Genomic DNA, 18,064 nt, shown 5'->3' with positions numbered 1-18,064 from the left:
CGCCCCATCCCTGCATCCGTGTTTAGAGCGAACTTCTGCTCCTGTTTCACTGGAAGCTTGGTGACATGGTAGACGGAAGGAATCTTAGAGACAAAAAGAACAGTATAGGAAGTCCACCATGCTGTTTGCCTGACTGGACCTTGTTCCTCTTGGAGCCCTGCTTCTATTGGTGACTTTGAAATCCCCTTCTTTAATTTGCTCTAAACTTAGAGCAAACTCCACCTGTTACAAATACTCCACTCGCTCGCTTCAGCCGTGCTTTCTAGCTGTCACCCAGCTTTCTTTTTCCTTTTTTCTGCCACAGTTTTTTTCCTCCCTTTCTACTTCTCTGTCCTCACCTTTCCACTGATGCTGCTTCACCACTGGGCCCCTGAGGGCCAACACAGCTAGCCCACTTTCTCCACGCTCCTGATGAGGCAGCTGTAGCCCACCATTACACAATCCAGTTCACGCCGTGACCCCCACTAAGGAGAGGACTGCTGTGTTTAAACCCTGGTGTTTTGCTTCCCCTGCATTCCGCCTGCTTCTTTTTTCTCTGTGTAGTGGCTTTGAACCCCTGACTTCCACGTCCGCTTCCCACGTGCTGGAGTGAAATGCATCCACCACCACACGTAGCTCATACAGTGCTGGGGATCAAATCCGGGGCAACGGAGCTGCATCCCCACCCCTGTGCCGGTTTCTTTCTACCCTGTAAAATGAAACTGATGGTGACATGCATTTTGCAATAGGACCTAGCTAAATAATGTCTTGAAATGTTCTTGGGTGTTCACATGGTAGTATTCATGCATCACTATTAAACATCCAAGGAGTAGAAATAACCCGAATGCACATCAATCAATAGATGAAAGGTTAGATTAAAAGCTACCATTCATTCTTAAAGAGAGCTACAAAGAGAAATGAAATTCTGCCATATGATTCCATATAGCATGGAATAACCATGAAATCACCACGTTAAGTGAAACAAGGCAAGGGTAAAATATTGTGTAAGTGCTTATAGAATTTGCGAAGCCAGGGGTGGAATAACGAGCAGAGATCACCAGGGCCTAGGGGAGGTGGAGAATGAAAAACATACTTTTTATATTATATTTCAGGTCAAGTTAATGAAAGATTTTGGCAATGAGCTCTTTCCCTATGCTGTGGGTTAAAGAGAGAGAGTGGAAAACACTGGCTAATCACTCCAAACTGTTAAGCACTGGCTTCATTAAGGAGCAGTCACTTGAGAATTGTTTTCACAGAACTCTCATTATGCTGAAGTACAGTGTTTGTAAACCTCTCTCTGCTAGTGCGTAACAGTAGGGACTATAGCTATGGACTAGATTCTGAATAAAATCTGGGGAATGAGTGGATGGTGGCCATAAGCAACCCCCACGTCTGCACCTTAGTATATCTGCTCCTCTGTCCCCTGAGGGCCAAGGAAGCTTCACAATGTCACCCACAGAGGCTGTAACTGAGTGAGGGATGCTCTCTGAGGGGTAGAAAGGTCACTTGCTGAAGCGTGCAATTTGTAATCACAGGAAGCACATTTTGTTTTGTTTTTTAAAAACTTCTTTGGGTAACTTTGAGTTTCAATTAGTTTCAAAAAGAAATAATTCTGAATGGGATATATACATAATATATATGGGATCTATACACATATTATGTATATTATATATTACGTATATATGCATATATGTTATAGATATGTATATATAATATATACATATATTATGCATATATACATATATGTACATGTACATATATACATATATATTGTATACATATATTATGTATGTACACACATATATATGATATATTATATACATATACATACATAATCCTAACTAATTTGGCTGCTAATTGAAAACCAATGATAAGTTTAAAACTCTGAGGTTGTGACAAGGACAAACAGATCTGAGTTCAGCTCGTGACTTTGCCACTTTCTACTCCCATCCTTGGCTGCTCATAGACACTCTCTCATAGCTCTAGTTTCCTTGCTCAGAATGATGATTCTGTTTGCCCTTTGTATGTTATTGATACAATATGGAAGAAGCGAAGTTAGTCACAACCAAAGCCGAGATGTCCATGCACAACTGGAAATGTTTGGTTTCCGGAAAGTGACGTAGACCGTATGGCACACACCCGCGATGAACAGATCCGTTGCCCACATAATACCACACCCCTACAGGGCCTTCCTTTTGGATTTAACAAGATTTTCCCACAAGTCTTGACCTGGGATGGTTTTCTGGGAACGATCCCAGAAAATACACAAAATGTGTATTTTGTTCCTTATCACTTTCTTGTAAAGACCTATTTGCATCCGAATTTTGAATACGTCAATGACTTTGCATCATGAAGCTGCTCCTGGAGGCTATCTCCTCAGCAGACACCAGGGCGTAAAATAATAGGCTGTCTGCGCTGAAGCAGGGCTGCTGCCCTCACATCATTGTTCTTCCGCTTTGCAGTCCCCTTTCAGGAAAGAAGCCGTTGCCCTCGTGAACAGTCTGAGCATGTGTGAGTGCCCCCGAATTGAGTTCCTCAAGCAGAAGTGTAAGGATGAGATGAAGAGCCCGCTTGATTGTGACCTCTTCAGACATGGTAACACAGATGGCTGGCGCTTCTCAAATTGCAAGTCCCTCAGTCACTCCGCCTCTTCCAGATCATTTTCATTCTTGGTCTTATCCATCAAAGAGATTCTGTCCAAACTGTCGTGTGAGGTTCTCACCAGTATACTGACACCATTATTGTTTCTAGGTTCAGCTGCACATTAATTTATTCCATTCAGCTGCACGCTCAGCTAATTCTCCTTGTGTAGGGTGGATCAGCCTTAGGAACGAGAGAGCCCTTGTTGCTCAAGATATTTCATCCAACTTAACACATGCCTTTCAGAGTCCGCTTTTGCTCATGTCATGTTGTGTCCTAAGAATAAACTGAGAAGTATGCACGTGTATATTTTCACATGCACTAACTTCACAAGAAAGAGAAAAGAACTGGCTTGAAATAATCCGTTAGAGCAGCCAGGGAGGTTGGATGTATTTGTTCTGAGCCATCACGACGGAAGGTGGGAAGGAAACCTGTTTGAACTGTCAGCAGGATACAAGCTGGGAAGCTTGAGGGTTAGACACTGTCCTACAGAAGGCAAGCTGCGTGTTAATGTATCCAGTAGCTAAATACCATCCTTCCAGCTTAGAGGTGTCAGTATAAGTACAAGAACCAACCTGTAAGACACCCATGGAACAGTATACTTACAGGCTGAGGGAAATGGTCAGCTCACCATGCCTGCTCTTCCCTCCCCATCCACTCTTCATTCCTCAGTTCCTCGTGTACTGATTAAATGCTTATTGAGTGTTGGGCACTGTTTGGTTTGTGGAAGAGAGTTTCTCCTACATAGTGCCTACAAATACCAATAACCACACAGTTAAATTAGTTAAATATAAATCACAGTTACTACCATAAGCATAAATATGAAGTACGAATGCATACAATGAAGAGAATAATCAGGCTGCGGATTAGGGTGCCTATTCAATTACCTTATCAACTTACTGAGCACTGGGCAGGCAGATCTTCAGTTTGTCCTCAGCCAGGACACCTGCTGTGGTAGGAGAATGCATGCCTGGCATGCCCAAAGCCTCGGGCTGAAGGCCTGGCCAAGCAGCACTCAAGCATGTACCGCTTCTTCCAGAATAGCGTTGCAGGATCCAGACCACACTTCTGCTGGGATGGTTCATGGCAAGTGTAAGCTATGCGTCGCTTACAACCTTTGTGTAGTTAAATACCACCAGAAACCGAGCTAATTGCTAAGCCAGGGGAAAAAAAATCAGCCTCGTGCTTTTTAAACTGTTCCTTTCCATTGCCATTATTACAAACCCTCATATTTACTATGTTCTGAAATCTGCTTCCTAAAATAGGTTTGCCTGATTGTCATTTCATATCTTGTGTATAGTGGAAGTAGAGAATCAGGACTAGAGAGACGGCTTAATGGGGGAAGCCCTGCTGCCGGTCCAGAGGACCATCGTGCAGTGCCAGCCTCCACATGGGCGGTTCATGACCACCTCGAAACTCCAGTTTTAGGGGTTCCAACACCCTCTTCCGGACCCCACAGGCACTGATCTCATGTGCACAAACCCGCACTCAGGCACACGTACACATACATAAATAAAAACAAAATACTGAAAAATAATCATTAGTTATATGTGATGATTAGAGTTTTTTCAGCTTTTCTGACTCATTGGAATCTTCAGGAGTCAGCAGATGATAAGGCTCTCAAGAATCTGTGAAGAAAGAAATGCCCTTCCATTCAGTAGATATATATATATTTAGTACCTGTTAGATCTCAGGTGGAGGAGATGCCAAGATGTCTCAGCAGGTACCTGAGTTCAGTCCCTGGGACCTACAGAATAGAAGAGAACACACAAACACACACACACACACACACACACACACACACGAATGCACACACTCACACACACACCAGAGGCATTGCTAAATTACTGTGTTCATTCCTAGTCTCCTTATAGTTTTATTTGTTTGTTTATGGGGGTTCTTTTCTATCCAATATTCCAGTAGTCTGTATGTAGCTACAGCTCAGTATGTAGTGGAAGTCTGGTCTAAAAGTTGTAAGGATCCTGCTTCTGCCACCTAAGTGCCGGGATTCTAAGTGTGAGCCAGCATGCCCAGCCCTTAAAATTTGTTCACTGCGATTACCGTATTTCTTTTAGGACCAGTAAATCTCTTCAACAGATATGTCCTACCTCTTATTTTGAATCAAGTTATGTGTTGAGCTCTATACAGTAGCAAGAAAGAGAGCCATGGCCTCTGCCTTTACAGAGCACTGAGGGTAATAAACATTATGTTGGAAATCTGTTAAGACCATATTTGTTAAAATCACCTCTGTTTTGTTTTGTTTTGTTTTTTCATATTTAGGCACCATCATCATTGCAAAGGTTTTTCTTGGCCAGAGTGTCCAGGCTCGTGACGAGGAGCCCATCAGTAAAGCCAACTATCCCATGGTCAACTCTGTGTTCATTCCTCAGAGGCACGTCTTAAGTATGTCTGCTGGAAAGAAAACATGCCATTTCTTACCCTCAATGCAAAACATCCCCACCTACTACAACACTTATAGCTAATGGTCTAACCTCTACCTAACCAGACCTATAAACTTCTCTATGAAAACCTACTTCTGAATGTTAATGACTTTTCTGTTATTCATATCAATGGTATATGTACGTACTTTATTTCACCAGTTAACTATTATTTATGGGAGGGGTGTATTTGTATATACTAACCTACACACTTAACTCTCAGTATCTGTGGGGAATTGTTTTTAGAGTACACACACACACACACACACACACACACACACACACACCTATAGATATCAAACTTCCCGGATTCCCAAGTCCTTTATATTAAATAGCATGGCATCCACATGGCATCTACACGTCTTTCCCGGTACATGACACCATCTCCATATTGCTTTAAGACCTAATGTACTAACAATGAAATGCTCAAAATGATAGATGTATTTATTGTTTCAGGAACAGTGACAAGAAAAATCTGTACATGTTAAATTAGTTAAATATAGTTACAGTTACTACAGACATTTCACTACAGACATTTTTCTTAAAAAAAAGAAAAACCCACCTTCTGCTCTGCAGAAGCCATGGGAATGGAGGGTTTCATGTGTGAGTGTGTACTTACAAACGTATCAATGTATTGGTTTCCAAATGATTTTAAAAAGAACCTTATTAAAGCTCTTAGAGCACTCAATCTATCCAGACTCCACGGCGATTTATTCACTGGTAAAATGAAAAGAGAAGAGGAAAATGGTGAGCCTAAGAGTCAAGCCTGCTCTGCAGGGACAGGGGCTGTGACTGTCCTGACATCCGGGTCAGGGCACAGGAAGCTTTTTATGGTTGTGGGAAGTTGTTAGGAAGGGTTTGCGGTTACTTCATCTATGTTGGAGTAATAAAGGTTTACTGTATTTTGTGTTTTTGTCTTGTTTGATTTTGTTTGTTTGTTTGTTTACTCTAGATTCTATGATAGGACAAAGAAATTGCGATTGCAGCTTTCGGCAGTACAAGTGGTTTGTCTTTGACCATGACCTTGTTTTGCCAGAGTACATTGTTGAATTTGAGTATACCACAATGGTATGCATTGTTTTACAACTTTTAAAAACAACGAATGTCTTAACTTGGAGTGGAATAACTTGAAATCCAGTAATGTTATGTCCAGCTTGTAATTATATACGCTTATTGGTACTGTGCGTGCATGTGTGTGCAGGTACAATGGCTGTTCTGTGAAGGAATGAACTTTCAAAGCATGGCATCGTGGCATCTGAATGCATTTATTATGTGAGCACCTCATAAGATTATACAGCTGCAGTCTCCCTGGGAAAGAGTCAAAGCCTATGGATGCCTATAGAATGAACCTGGAAAGCTACCACCATCGTAACCTCCCGCCCCTAGCTTTTACCGATGCGCCCACCTAAGAGTTTTGTGGGTTTGTTTTCAATCCTTTCCTAGTGACACAAATGACAACACACACAGCCTTAGCTAGCAGAATCAAGCTCCAAGTCCTGCTTTTCACACTACATTGTGAACATATTTTGTTTCGCTGCACAGAGATGTATAATTTCTGCTTTCTGTGGCTGTATACTATTTGGAAAAACTGATTAAGTTCTCCTGTGCTGGTAACAATTACAGGTTGTACGTAGTTTTAACGATTTAAAATACTATCTGAGTGAACATTATTATAAAGGTGTCTATATGACCATAAATGTTCCCATGCAAGAGAGAGCTATAGAGAAAATTAGAAAGTCCACAAATAAATGCATTTTTCATTTTGGCATTATCCGTTTCTTTCACAAAGGTTTGGCCATTTTACGTGTTTCCAGCAGAGAGTGGTAGGCCTTGTTTATTTAAATGCTGTGTGTGTGTGTGTGTGTGTGTGTGTGTGTGTGTGTGTGTGTGTGTGTATGTGTGACCTTACCTTGCCAGCATGGTACACTTATCAATTTTTTTCCATTCCCTTAAGCAAAATGCAAAATATTCCAAATTTCATATGCTTAGAATTACAACATTACAAGTTACAGTTATATTCTTGGATTACTTCTATAAAACTTTTTTTTCATGCTGGTTTTTTAAATTATGTATTGTGGATATTAATACTTTATTTCATAGTGCAATTATTTTCTTTTAATTTTAATTGTAACAAAAGTTACCATTTTAATGTGTAACTTATACATTTCATCTCTCTCAATCTTTCCCAGTGTGGATTCTGAATTCTACATCTCTTTTCAAAAGTCTTATAATAAATATTGTTTTTTTTTTTCAATACTTATTTAGCTTATTTTGAAACTTTCAGATTTTTAAATTACATTATGTGAATTGGGGATTAATCCATTTGTTTTATTGGATACTATTTACTCATCCTTTTTGCTGTGTTTTGAAATACTATCTTTCTTCTTAAAATTATTTTAACATTTAAGGAAGCTATGTATAAATTCCTAGTCTGTTCCACTGAGTGATTTGTCTAGCTTTGGGTTCTGACCACATTTGTTTTGCTTAAATACAATCTTAATAATGTGTCTTAATATATAATAGGATAAATTCTCTTGCCCCATCTTTTAAAAAAACTGTCCTCATCTATTCTTGAACATTTTTATTCCTAAAAAAATTAGAATCTGCTCATCAGTTTCTAATTAAAAACCTTGTAAGAAATTCTTGAGTGATTTTTCTCAAACTCTATAATCAGTTTACCAGTTCTGTTTTAAAATTCCCACTAAGGTTTGATTGAAATGTTATTGAATTTGAAACTTCATTTAGGGTGAATTGTTTGTGGGTTTGGGGTGTGTGCGTGATATGCATGTCTAGTTTGTGCACATGAATGTGAGGCCAGCACAGGACATCATCAGGTGTCTTCTTCTATTAAATCCACCTTATTGCTTTGAGACAGGATCTCTCCCTGAACCAGAAACTCACTCACCATTTGAGCTAGCTCCTGGGTACCCCTGTCCCAGCCTCCCAGTGCTGGCGTTGCAGGCATACGTAGCCACGCTCAGCTTTTTTACAGTGTGCTGGGTATTTTAACTCAGGTTCCTGAGCAAAGCAAGTGCTCTTACCCAATGAACTATTTCTTGTCTAGCATCATAATGTCTTACTTCATTTATTCGAGTATGACCTCATACTTTCCTCTACATACAGTTCTTTAATATTTTTGCATAAAGCATAATCCTGAGCTTTGCTTTTCTTTTCTTTTTTTTTTTTTACCATTCTTATAATGGTAAAAAAAGCTCAGATATAACAAAGAAGCCAACAGGAGGGCAGTCCAGACAGTTTAGTGATGACAGCCAGACATCATGCTTACTGTTCACCATCCTGAGCTCTTTAAATTTGATGGTTTAGTTTATCTTCCCTTCTGGGAAGTTTTCTTCTCTTAGTTCCTTCAATTACTCTTTTCAGCTCTCCATTAAGTCTTTTGAAATCCATACTGGGGTTGGGGGGTCTGAACTGATGTTTAAAGGTTGTGGAAATTACTTTCTTTCTTTCTTTTCTTATATTGCATCTCTTAATTGTTTGCTCTTGAATATTTCTTCCAGAAATATACTGGCTTCCAGGATCAGGATGATAATTTAATCTGCGGTTACATTCATTTGGCTTCTTAGTACTTATTAAACATTTTTATTTTAGTAGTTTTTATATTTATGATAGTATTTATCCTATTCTTTTCTATAGTGTCTTATATTTTATTGAAGATTCCGTATTCTCCCAGATTAAAATTTTTTCCTCTGGTTAATTATTTTGTTTTCTTCTAGGGTCAGTTCCTTTTGTACTCATTCATTCATTCACAGTTCCTGCTATAGTTACTTTTCACCTGATAACTACAAAGGGTAGGCTTCTGCTTTTATCTATTTACTCCAAACATCAGACTTCTTTGAATCTGGTCTTAAATGTTATCACCTGCATATGTGTTTGTTTGTTTGTTTGTTTGTTTGTTTTTGTAGAAGTCACATTTCCACTCTTACATGCCACCTCAATCCCTTCTGCTCTATGTCTGATAATTTCTAGACCCTTGTTTCTGTTCTATGTCATAAAATATTTTAAATATATTTCTTGCCAGTTTTGAAAAATCTTTATGGGTGAGAATAGGCTCATTCATGCATAGCTCACAATCTGAATATATACTTAATAAAGTTGTTTTTATTATTCTAGATATAGTTTCATAACTGCAAAAGTCAATTATTTTCTATATAGCCTATTTGATTTTCAAAATAACAAATTTCAAAATAACAAATAACTGAATTTTTTATTTGAATTTGAATTATGTTTTAGGTCAAAGTTCACTCTTTATTTTCTACCTTAAACAACGTTATTCTAGAAGATGGCAAAAAATATTCTGAAGGATCAGTGCTATCACAAGATTTGAAATTTGATGAAGAAGTTCTGAAGATGGAGCCCAGGATTAAGCCCCGCTCAAAACTCATTAGTTTGGATGATAAGACTATCATTTCCCTTGCTAAGACTAACATTTACAGCCATATTGTGGTGAGTATTGTGGGAATAAAACTGGAAAGAGGAAACTTGAACTTGAAATTTGAATCTAGTATGTGGAGTCTAAAGTTACTGCCTGATGTTGCCAAGAATCATATAATTTGATTGAAAAGCACCCAGTCCCTTCTTTGTATGTAGCCTAGACCAGTGTTCTCCAGTGAGAACCAGGTGAGGACCACATCTGTAATTCTGAGTCTTCCAATCACTTTTTCACAGTTTTGTTAAGGCAAAACTCATTTTAATGATACGCTTTACTTAACCCAAACATGTAAAATATTTCAACATTCAATCATTAAGATAATTAAGAAGACATATTAGCATAAGTCTTAATTTTAGAGTGTACTGTCTACCGATGTCATGTCTTAATTCACTCTAGCCATGTGTTGGGTGTTCAATAGTCACTTGAGGTTATCTCCATGCATGGTCCTTGGTTAGAATATGAGTCTCTGGAAAGACCCCTGTGTTCAAATTTTTTGGTTCTGTTGCTCTCCTTGTGGAGTTCCTGTCCTCTCCAGATCTTACTATTTCTCACTTCTTTCATAAGATTCCCTGCACTCTGCCCAACAGTTGGCCATAAGTCTCAGCGTCTGCTTTGATAGTATGCAGGGCAGAGCCTTTCAGAGGCCCTCTGTGGCAGGTTCCTAACTTGTTTCCTGTTTTCTTCTTCTTCTGATGTCCATCCTCTTTGCCTTTCGGGATGGGGATTGAGCATATTAGTCAGAGTCCTCCCTCTTGGTTAGTTTCTTTAGGTGTACAGATTTTAGTTTGAAGTGGCTTTCCAGTAAGCAAGCAATTTTATTCTGAATGATCATTAATTTCTCTTTAAATGATTAAGGTGAAAGCAAAAAGCTCCAAGTCCATTTCTAGTATTAATAATCAGGTATATGGGTTTTATTTTTATCAATGTATCAACAGAATTTGAACTACTCATTTGAGTGACATATTATACCCTGGTTAGAGTGATATATTGTACAAGAGTCAGCTCTACTTGAGATAGTAACCTACCTGCATCTCTGACTTTAAGACTTGCCAGTTCAGATGTGCTGCTACCACAATTTCCAAACTGCCATCATCTCTGACCTACACTACTGTCATAGCCTCCTAACCAGGGCTCCTTTACCTACCAGGACAGTTCTGAAACTCCAGAAACTCACATTGTAATTTGCTAATCAACATATAACTAAATAAAATTCAGGGCGGGAAAGGTGGCTCAGCCAGCCAGGCACTTGCCACCAAGCCTGATGACTCTTGTTCGATCTCCCAGACCCACATATGGAAGAACAGAACCAGAGGAAGCACAGTCTTCCTTGAAAATAACTAAGAGTATGGATAGGTAATCCAGAGGGCAACAAAGCCCAGACCTCATGTCCACTCCACTCAAGATCTTCTCAAGATGCACATCTGACCGTCTGACCAGTCCCCCCTCAGACAATCCTACTTAAGCTCCTCAATGTGTTAACGTTCCTAACACATTGTAGCGTTCTACCGTAGCGTTCCTACAGTAGACACAGAGGTATCTTAGGAAAGGATGGATATGGCTTCTTAAATTACCCATAAGAACTCCATGGATGACCATCAACTCCAATACACAACACAGTGTGAGGGACACACTAGATGTTCTTTAGTTACTAGTTCAAAATGTGTGTGTGTGTGTGTGTGTGTGTGTGTGTGTGTGTGTGTGTGCACGCACATAAGCCAGAGACACTGGGTTGCTGCTTGAACTTCCAGGAGTAGTAGGTGGATGTACCTTGAGAAACCAGGTTTTTCTTTCCCTACGTAGCATTATCCCACTGTAGGCACTATGAGTGCTAAAACACAGATAAAGATGCAGAAATGACTTCGATCTTTGAACTTAATTACATGACTGCCATGACATGTCTCTAGATTCATTGTTCAAGAAGAAAACCCTAAAGTGACAGCTCCAAGTTGAAAAGGAGGGAATCTGGCAGTTCTATTCCCAAAATGACTAATTTCAGAATACATGTCTCTCAGACTGTTAGGAAACTGTGTTCATGTTCATTGTGCCACCGTCCGCTGGACCTTTAAATATAGTTGAGGTTAAGTGGGTTTCTACTGGTTATCACTTCAGGGGCTTTCATCATCTACTGTGTTGTCAAATCGCAGAATGGTAATTACGGAAGTGGCCTTCTCAGTCAACGTGTTGAGAAAACTATCTTGAACTACAATGCTGAGATTTCCATGAGAGTGGTGCATTTTTATGATAAAGTTTAGTAACGAAAAGTTTCTAAAAAGACGAATGCACCTGGCTGGACTGAGCCCCTGCAGCGTGGCTCTCTACACTTAAAGGGATTAAATAAACACCAAGAAAACAGAAAGCGGCTGCTGTAAATGAAAAACAGAAAATAGGAGCAAATAAACTTGATAGCATGTGGCCTGCTGGGGATTTCTTTGCATTTGATTGACATTTGTAACAAATATGGATAGGCTTTTTAGCTTTGAATTTAACCATACTGCACAAAACCAGTAATTTCTGGGGCTTCTAAAAAGAGTCCTCACTATCATAGTAAGAATTTCTAGACATTTTGTCTTTTCTGTCCTTTTGGGGTATGTGCCAATACAAAAAAAAAAAAAAAATCAGAGTGCATTTTCCTGTTAATCTACTAATTTTATTATCATCAGAAAACTAAATAAAATTTATAAAAATAAACTTAAATATACCCCTATAACTTATGACACTGAATTATATATTTTTTAGTGGACAGTCAAGTGCCAAAATTAGAGCTGTCTGTTGTAAACCTGGCTTTTATATTTACTTTTTCACCTACAGTTTGCTCTGAATTGGCTATACCTAAATCAGTGAATTAACCATTAGTTACTTGTTCTAGTTAGAGTTCTGTTGTTTTGACAAACACTATAACCAAAAGCCACCTGGGAAGAAACAGTTAATTTCCACTTACAGCTTTACAGTCCAACCTGAAGAAGCCGTGACAGGAAGCTGGAGGCAAGAGCTGATGCAGAAGCCATGAAGGAGTGCTGCCTACTGGCTTGCTCTCCATGACTCACTTAGCCACTTTCTTACACCGCCCAGAACGACCAGTTCAGGGTGGTCCCCTCTGCCCTGGAAATGACATGGGCCCTCTTACATCAATAATTAATCAAGAAAACACTTCATAGACCTGCCTACAGGCAATCTGATGGAAGCATTTTTCCCAACTGAGGTTCCTTTTTCCAGATAACTCCAGTGTGTGTCAAATTGACAAAAAGTAACCTGGACAGTATTAAAAATTAATAAGCTATTTTCCATACCTCAACAACATCAGTCTAGTTTAGTGAATATGTATATAAGCGAATGTAGGAAGGTGGGAATCCTGGGACAGCTTTTAGAGATGAGTTGAATGTGCATTGTTTAAGGATATGAGAAATCCACTTGTTTATAGCTATCAGACTTTCTTACAGGAACATAGTTTTAAAAGATGCTTGTATCTGTGGGAACACTGGGAGCTTCGTTCTGACTCAAATACAGTGTTTGTGACGGTGGAAGACAAATATGTATGTCGGAATTCAAGAAAGATGAATGAACCCGAGGCATAAAATTTAGGAGGCTGGAGCCACGTTAAGATGAGTTTTGAAAGCCAAATTCAGAAGTTTTTAGTTTTCAAGGAACAGAATCTTTCTTCTAAAGGTCCTAACTTCTGTTTCTTGTGGGCAAACTTAACGGCAGTCAGGCTGGTGGTCTAAAGATCCAGTAGGAACTGTAGGAGTGGGCCAAAGAGGCATCATTCAGTCTGAGGCACTGGTGTGGGTGAAGACATGAACGGCTGGCATGAGAAATATTTCTATAGTCAAATCTATATGGAAAAGAAGGGAAGGGGTGCTCAGTAATGGTGACTCTCCTAAGCCAGGCAGACTTAAAAAAAAAAAAGATGATGAATTCCATTGTTGATAAATTAACTATGATGCATCTATACCCTCTATCATTGACTTTCAGAAAAGTGTGCACAAACCTCACCTTTCATCCCAAGGTTAGCTTATTTTTAATGCTATTAGGAATGCAGTTGCTTCTCCCCGTGAGGAACTCAGTTGTCCCCACAATGTGTGACCACGGCTGACATCATTCCACAATGTCACTTGTGACTACTGTGGTTGTACTGGACACTTTCCTGTGCCGTTGCTCACTTTGTAGTCTATCCTTAAATACCTCTTCGCTTTAAGCCACTCATAACAGTGACCCCTGAAGACAGAGAAGCCTTCAGGCACCATGAGCAGTTCTAAACATAAAACTGGAGTAACATTTGTTCTGTGCATCTGAGGATGAGATGAAGAGGGGAGGGCTGGACCAACCTCTGATGTAGACATGGTCTTAGATGTCCCCTCATCTCCTTCTCTCATGTTCTGTCTGCCTGTTTCAAGACCCTCAGATGCTCTCCCTTGGTCCAGTGGCTCGGTCATGGTGCACATTTGTCACCTCTTTCCTGTGAGGTTTTCTGTCTAATGTCTAAAATTGTGTGAGCCTCCGTCGTTCACTGGCTAGCCTGAGAATCAGGTCTTCCCTAACAAATACCCTAACCAATATATTTATTCACTAAAAAGAATTTCTTGCTAGTTATTAACAAACTTAGAGCAAGTAGGAAGTCATTTGATCACATACCAGGCCCTGTCGTGTTGCTACAAACTATTTTTAGCTTTCAGCATGACATAGCATATCTACTAGGCATTCTCTGAAGGTTATTCAAAACTGCCATGGTCTCATGTTTGCGTTGTTGTAGGTGCTTTACTTATTCTACACTTGATCTTACCCAAATGGCCAAAAAGCATTGATAGTTATTCTGAATATGTTAGACAGTAACGCCTAGACTGTGTCACACGAAGTAATGTATTTTATTTTTCAATTTACATTTTATTTTGCTTCCAGAATCTGAATCTGCATGGGAACAGCTTGAGTAGACTGAGAGAGCTTTCCAAGTTGACTGGACTCCGAAAGCTGAACATTAGCTTTAATGAGTTTACTTGCTTAGATGATGTGTACCATTTGGTAAGAGCTCCTGACATGTAAATACAAACCCAAACACACAGAAGTAGGGTGACAGCCTGGACCTAGAGGAGGAGAAAGTGTTGGTCAAAAGAGAGAACTGTTCAGTTATGAGATGAATGTGTTCTAGGGACTCTAATGCGTGGTATGAGGGGTCACTGTGTTAATTAGAAGGTCTTATTGTTTACAGCGAAATGAAATTAAGATATATTAAAGTAAACAATGCAAATGTAAGGGTTAGAGCCTCTTAAGGAGCCCTCACAGAAAGAGGGGTGTTTGCTATCTAGGGCCAAAGCCCCACTGTGCTGCTCCCCCTACCCGTCCTCTCACTGCCCTTTTCCCAAGTATACTGTCATTGAGGTGTACTTCCTATTACAATCATTTGGCTTTACCATTTTAAGAAAGGTTCATTTTTATTGTTGGCAATCAGTTATTTTATTTCTAATAATCTATCATTATTTCAGAGACAGTGTACAAACAGTCTAGGAAAATAGAAAGCATGTTATCTCGTTGTAGAAATCCCATCTTTATACCTTTTAAGTTTCTTTTAAAGATTTTTCTGTGTATCCTGTATCATTCCCCATTGTTCATCTGGAAAAATTTCAGTTCTAAGAAGTCGCAGCGTAGAAGCTGTCTGTTGCACTGTTGACAACAATTAGAAATGTAAAACATCCTAGTGTAATGCTTAAGACAATTAGAAATAGCAATGGTCTAAATATTATGACATGCAGTTATGAAAATTTATTTTGGATAATACAAAATGATATGTGAAAATCTTAAATACATACAAAATGATAGTGAAGTATATACATGCAAATAAAAAAATTTCAGTTCTTCGTAGCAATAGATTTACAAATGTTTTCCAGTTATTTATTTATTTATTAATTTTTCAAACGTTCAATAGATATGTTAATTTTATTATTAAAAACTTGTTTAAAGCCGTTCACATTTTTTAATATAGTGTTGGGGGTTGAGCTCAGGGCCTTTCACATACTAAGTAAACACTCCACCTTGGACCCTCCTTTTCACTTCTTATTTCAGACAGGTTCTCAACAAATTTCCTCTGTTAGCCCTGAGTGTCCTCTGCAGAGCGCTGGGGCCTTGAACTTCTTATCTTCCTGCCTTGCCACCCAAGGAGCAGAATCATGGGCCTATACCATTAGGCCCAGCTTTAGAAAATTGCATCTCTGAAATAGAAAATTACAGAATAAAATTAAAATTGTCTCTTAAGATGTACTCTATAAGTGAAGCCATTTCAACAATATAACCAGATGCCTAGGTGTAAAGACATATGGGGTTTTGTTTTGTGTTGTTTTGTTTTGTTGTGGCCAACAAAGTTTAGCTTGCAAGTCGCTGTCTGCCTGCCCTCTTGCAAACAAGACCCAGCGGCTCTGTGTTCAGAGAGGTCAGAGAACCTATGCTCGTCTCTAAGGAGGATTTGCTTTGTGTGTGTGTGTGTGTGTGTGACGGAGATGTTGATTCCCTCACTGTCAAAGCTGCAGTCGAACTGAACAGCTAACTCATCCACGGCCCCTGTCTTCTCCCAAATTCATAATCCGCCCTGGGGGTCTTTCATGCTCCATGAGTAAAGGCTGAACTGAGAATGACTGGAATGGCTACCCCAGTGTGTTGCCACCACTTTGGCAGCGTGACTCTGGCGTAGGTTTTCTGTGAGTGTTAAAAATAGTAATAATAATGTGTGATGTGTTTAAAGAAGCGAAGAGAAGCACTCGGTAAACACAAACCCTGAGTCAGCCTCGCTCCTGTTTGTATGTGCCGCAGTACAACCTTGAGTATTTGGACGCCAGTCACAACCACGTGATAACGCTCGAGGGATTCAGGGGCCTGATGAAACTGAAGCACTTGGACCTGAGCTGGAACCAGCTGAAGAAGACCGGCGATGAGATCAACGTGCTGTGCAAGCACACCACCAGCCTCCTCACCCTCGACATCCAGCACAACCCCTGGCAAAAGGTATGCAGCCGCGGGCGCACTCTCTGCCACGCCGGCCGCTCGGTGGTAGCCAGGACAGGCTCCTTCCTGTGCTTCCGTTAGTCCCTGATGGGCGTGTTTGGAGTGGCGGTCTAATGACTCACACGTTCCTGTAAGAAAAGGCTGTGCTGTCATGCCAGATAGCCTGTAACCTGTGACAGTTCGAAAGCATTCTTGCCATTTGCAAATTTGCAGAGAATTCCTATGTTGGTGTGTTAGAATGTTTTTACAATGACGCAGGAGCCAAGACTAAAATGATACAGTGAGGGAAGCATACCTTTAAGAAGGGAACAGCATTCTAAACTCTGGATAATAAACATATGGGTTTACTTTGCAATCTCCGTTACTTATTCTCTCTAAAATGTACAGATCATGTATCTTCATAAACTTGAATCATAAAATCAAACTGTTATAGAAGGAGATTTGAATATTTTTAAATTATTATTCATGTTAATAATATGACTGAGGCTAATGCCAATTACGTTAAATGAGTCCCAATTTATACTTTTAAGAACCTTCTTCATGTCTTCTAAAATGTTCATGGAGCCAGGTTCTGCACTTGAGAAGCAGAAGCAAGAAGGTTGCGAATTCAAGGCCAACCTAGGTTCTGTAGTGAGACTACATCTCAAGAATAAATAGTTAAATAACATTGTAAGACTGTCTTTATTGTGTTAAAAGTCCTAGTAAAATGACTGGTTCAATTAAGTGTACCATATCACTAAATTTATACCATTAAATTTGTTCTTTTAAGCTAAGTAAAACAATAACAATTTGGTTTGGTGTGGTCTGGTTTTTTGCCAAAGCAGACTTCTCAAATGGTCACTATCTCCCTGTAGTCAAGTTGGACGTCAGAAAGAGGAGACCCATTCTGAGTCCAGCACAAGCTCCCTGGCTTACTGTCCATTCCATAAGCAAGAATCACCACTGTGGTTCCCATAATCCTTTTCACCAGACACTTTCCAATAGCGCCTGGGATCTCCCTGCCAGAGCGGTACACTCACACTTTGAAAAAGAAAGATTTGTCTTTACATAATTTAATTCCAACTATTATTTAGGAAAGTAAATTAAGTCTTTAGTTTTGGAAATATAACAAGAAAAGAGAGGTACAGTTTTCAGTTATGTGGAAAGAAAGGAAGAGCTACTTTCCCCTATCATAACACATGTGATGTTTTATGAAAATTAACTTTTTGATATTTTTTCCCAAGCCAGCCACATTGAGGCTGAGTGTTATTGGCAGACTAAAGACGCTCACGCACTTAGATGGACTCCTCATCTCTGAAGAAGAAACCAGAGCAGCTCTGAAGTTCATTAGTGGAACAAAGATTACTCAGGTTGGAGGCCATAGGCTACTATTCCCTGTGTTAGGTGGAAAAATACAAATAATACTCTTCATGCTCTTTTTCTTTCATTAAGTATGGTATTCTCTCCAGCACATCGTTAAAAATCAGCATACACTGATCTTACCACTTGCCAGTGTTTCTGCTTCAATGTACCTCCCATACTCACCCCCCATAAATGCCCACGGGCCTTATGAATTCTCTTGGAACAGCCCCAA

General features: G+C 39.6%; 1 protein-coding gene across 1 annotated transcript in view; it reads left to right on the top strand.

Moving 5' to 3' along the window:
• Positions 1-18,064, top strand: part of Lrrc9 (leucine rich repeat containing 9) — a 117,362-nt gene that overhangs the window by 34,497 nt on the left and 64,801 nt on the right. The window contains exons 13-19 of the mRNA XM_055595314.1: positions 2,442-2,574; positions 4,900-5,022; positions 6,022-6,125; positions 9,309-9,521; positions 14,401-14,520; positions 16,300-16,491; positions 17,715-17,840. Coding sequence (XP_055451289.1) covers positions 2,442-2,574; positions 4,900-5,022; positions 6,022-6,125; positions 9,309-9,521; positions 14,401-14,520; positions 16,300-16,491; positions 17,715-17,840 — 1,011 coding nt within the window. The remainder of the gene's footprint in view (positions 1-2,441; positions 2,575-4,899; positions 5,023-6,021; positions 6,126-9,308; positions 9,522-14,400; positions 14,521-16,299; positions 16,492-17,714; positions 17,841-18,064) is intronic.

Source organism: Psammomys obesus, unplaced genomic scaffold, assembly GCF_907164565.1.
Source record: "Psammomys obesus unplaced genomic scaffold, mPsaObe1.curated_primary_1811, whole genome shotgun sequence".
In the NCBI taxonomy this organism is placed as follows: domain Eukaryota; kingdom Metazoa; phylum Chordata; class Mammalia; order Rodentia; family Muridae; genus Psammomys; species Psammomys obesus.
This window is presented reverse-complemented; position numbering and strand designations above follow the sequence as displayed.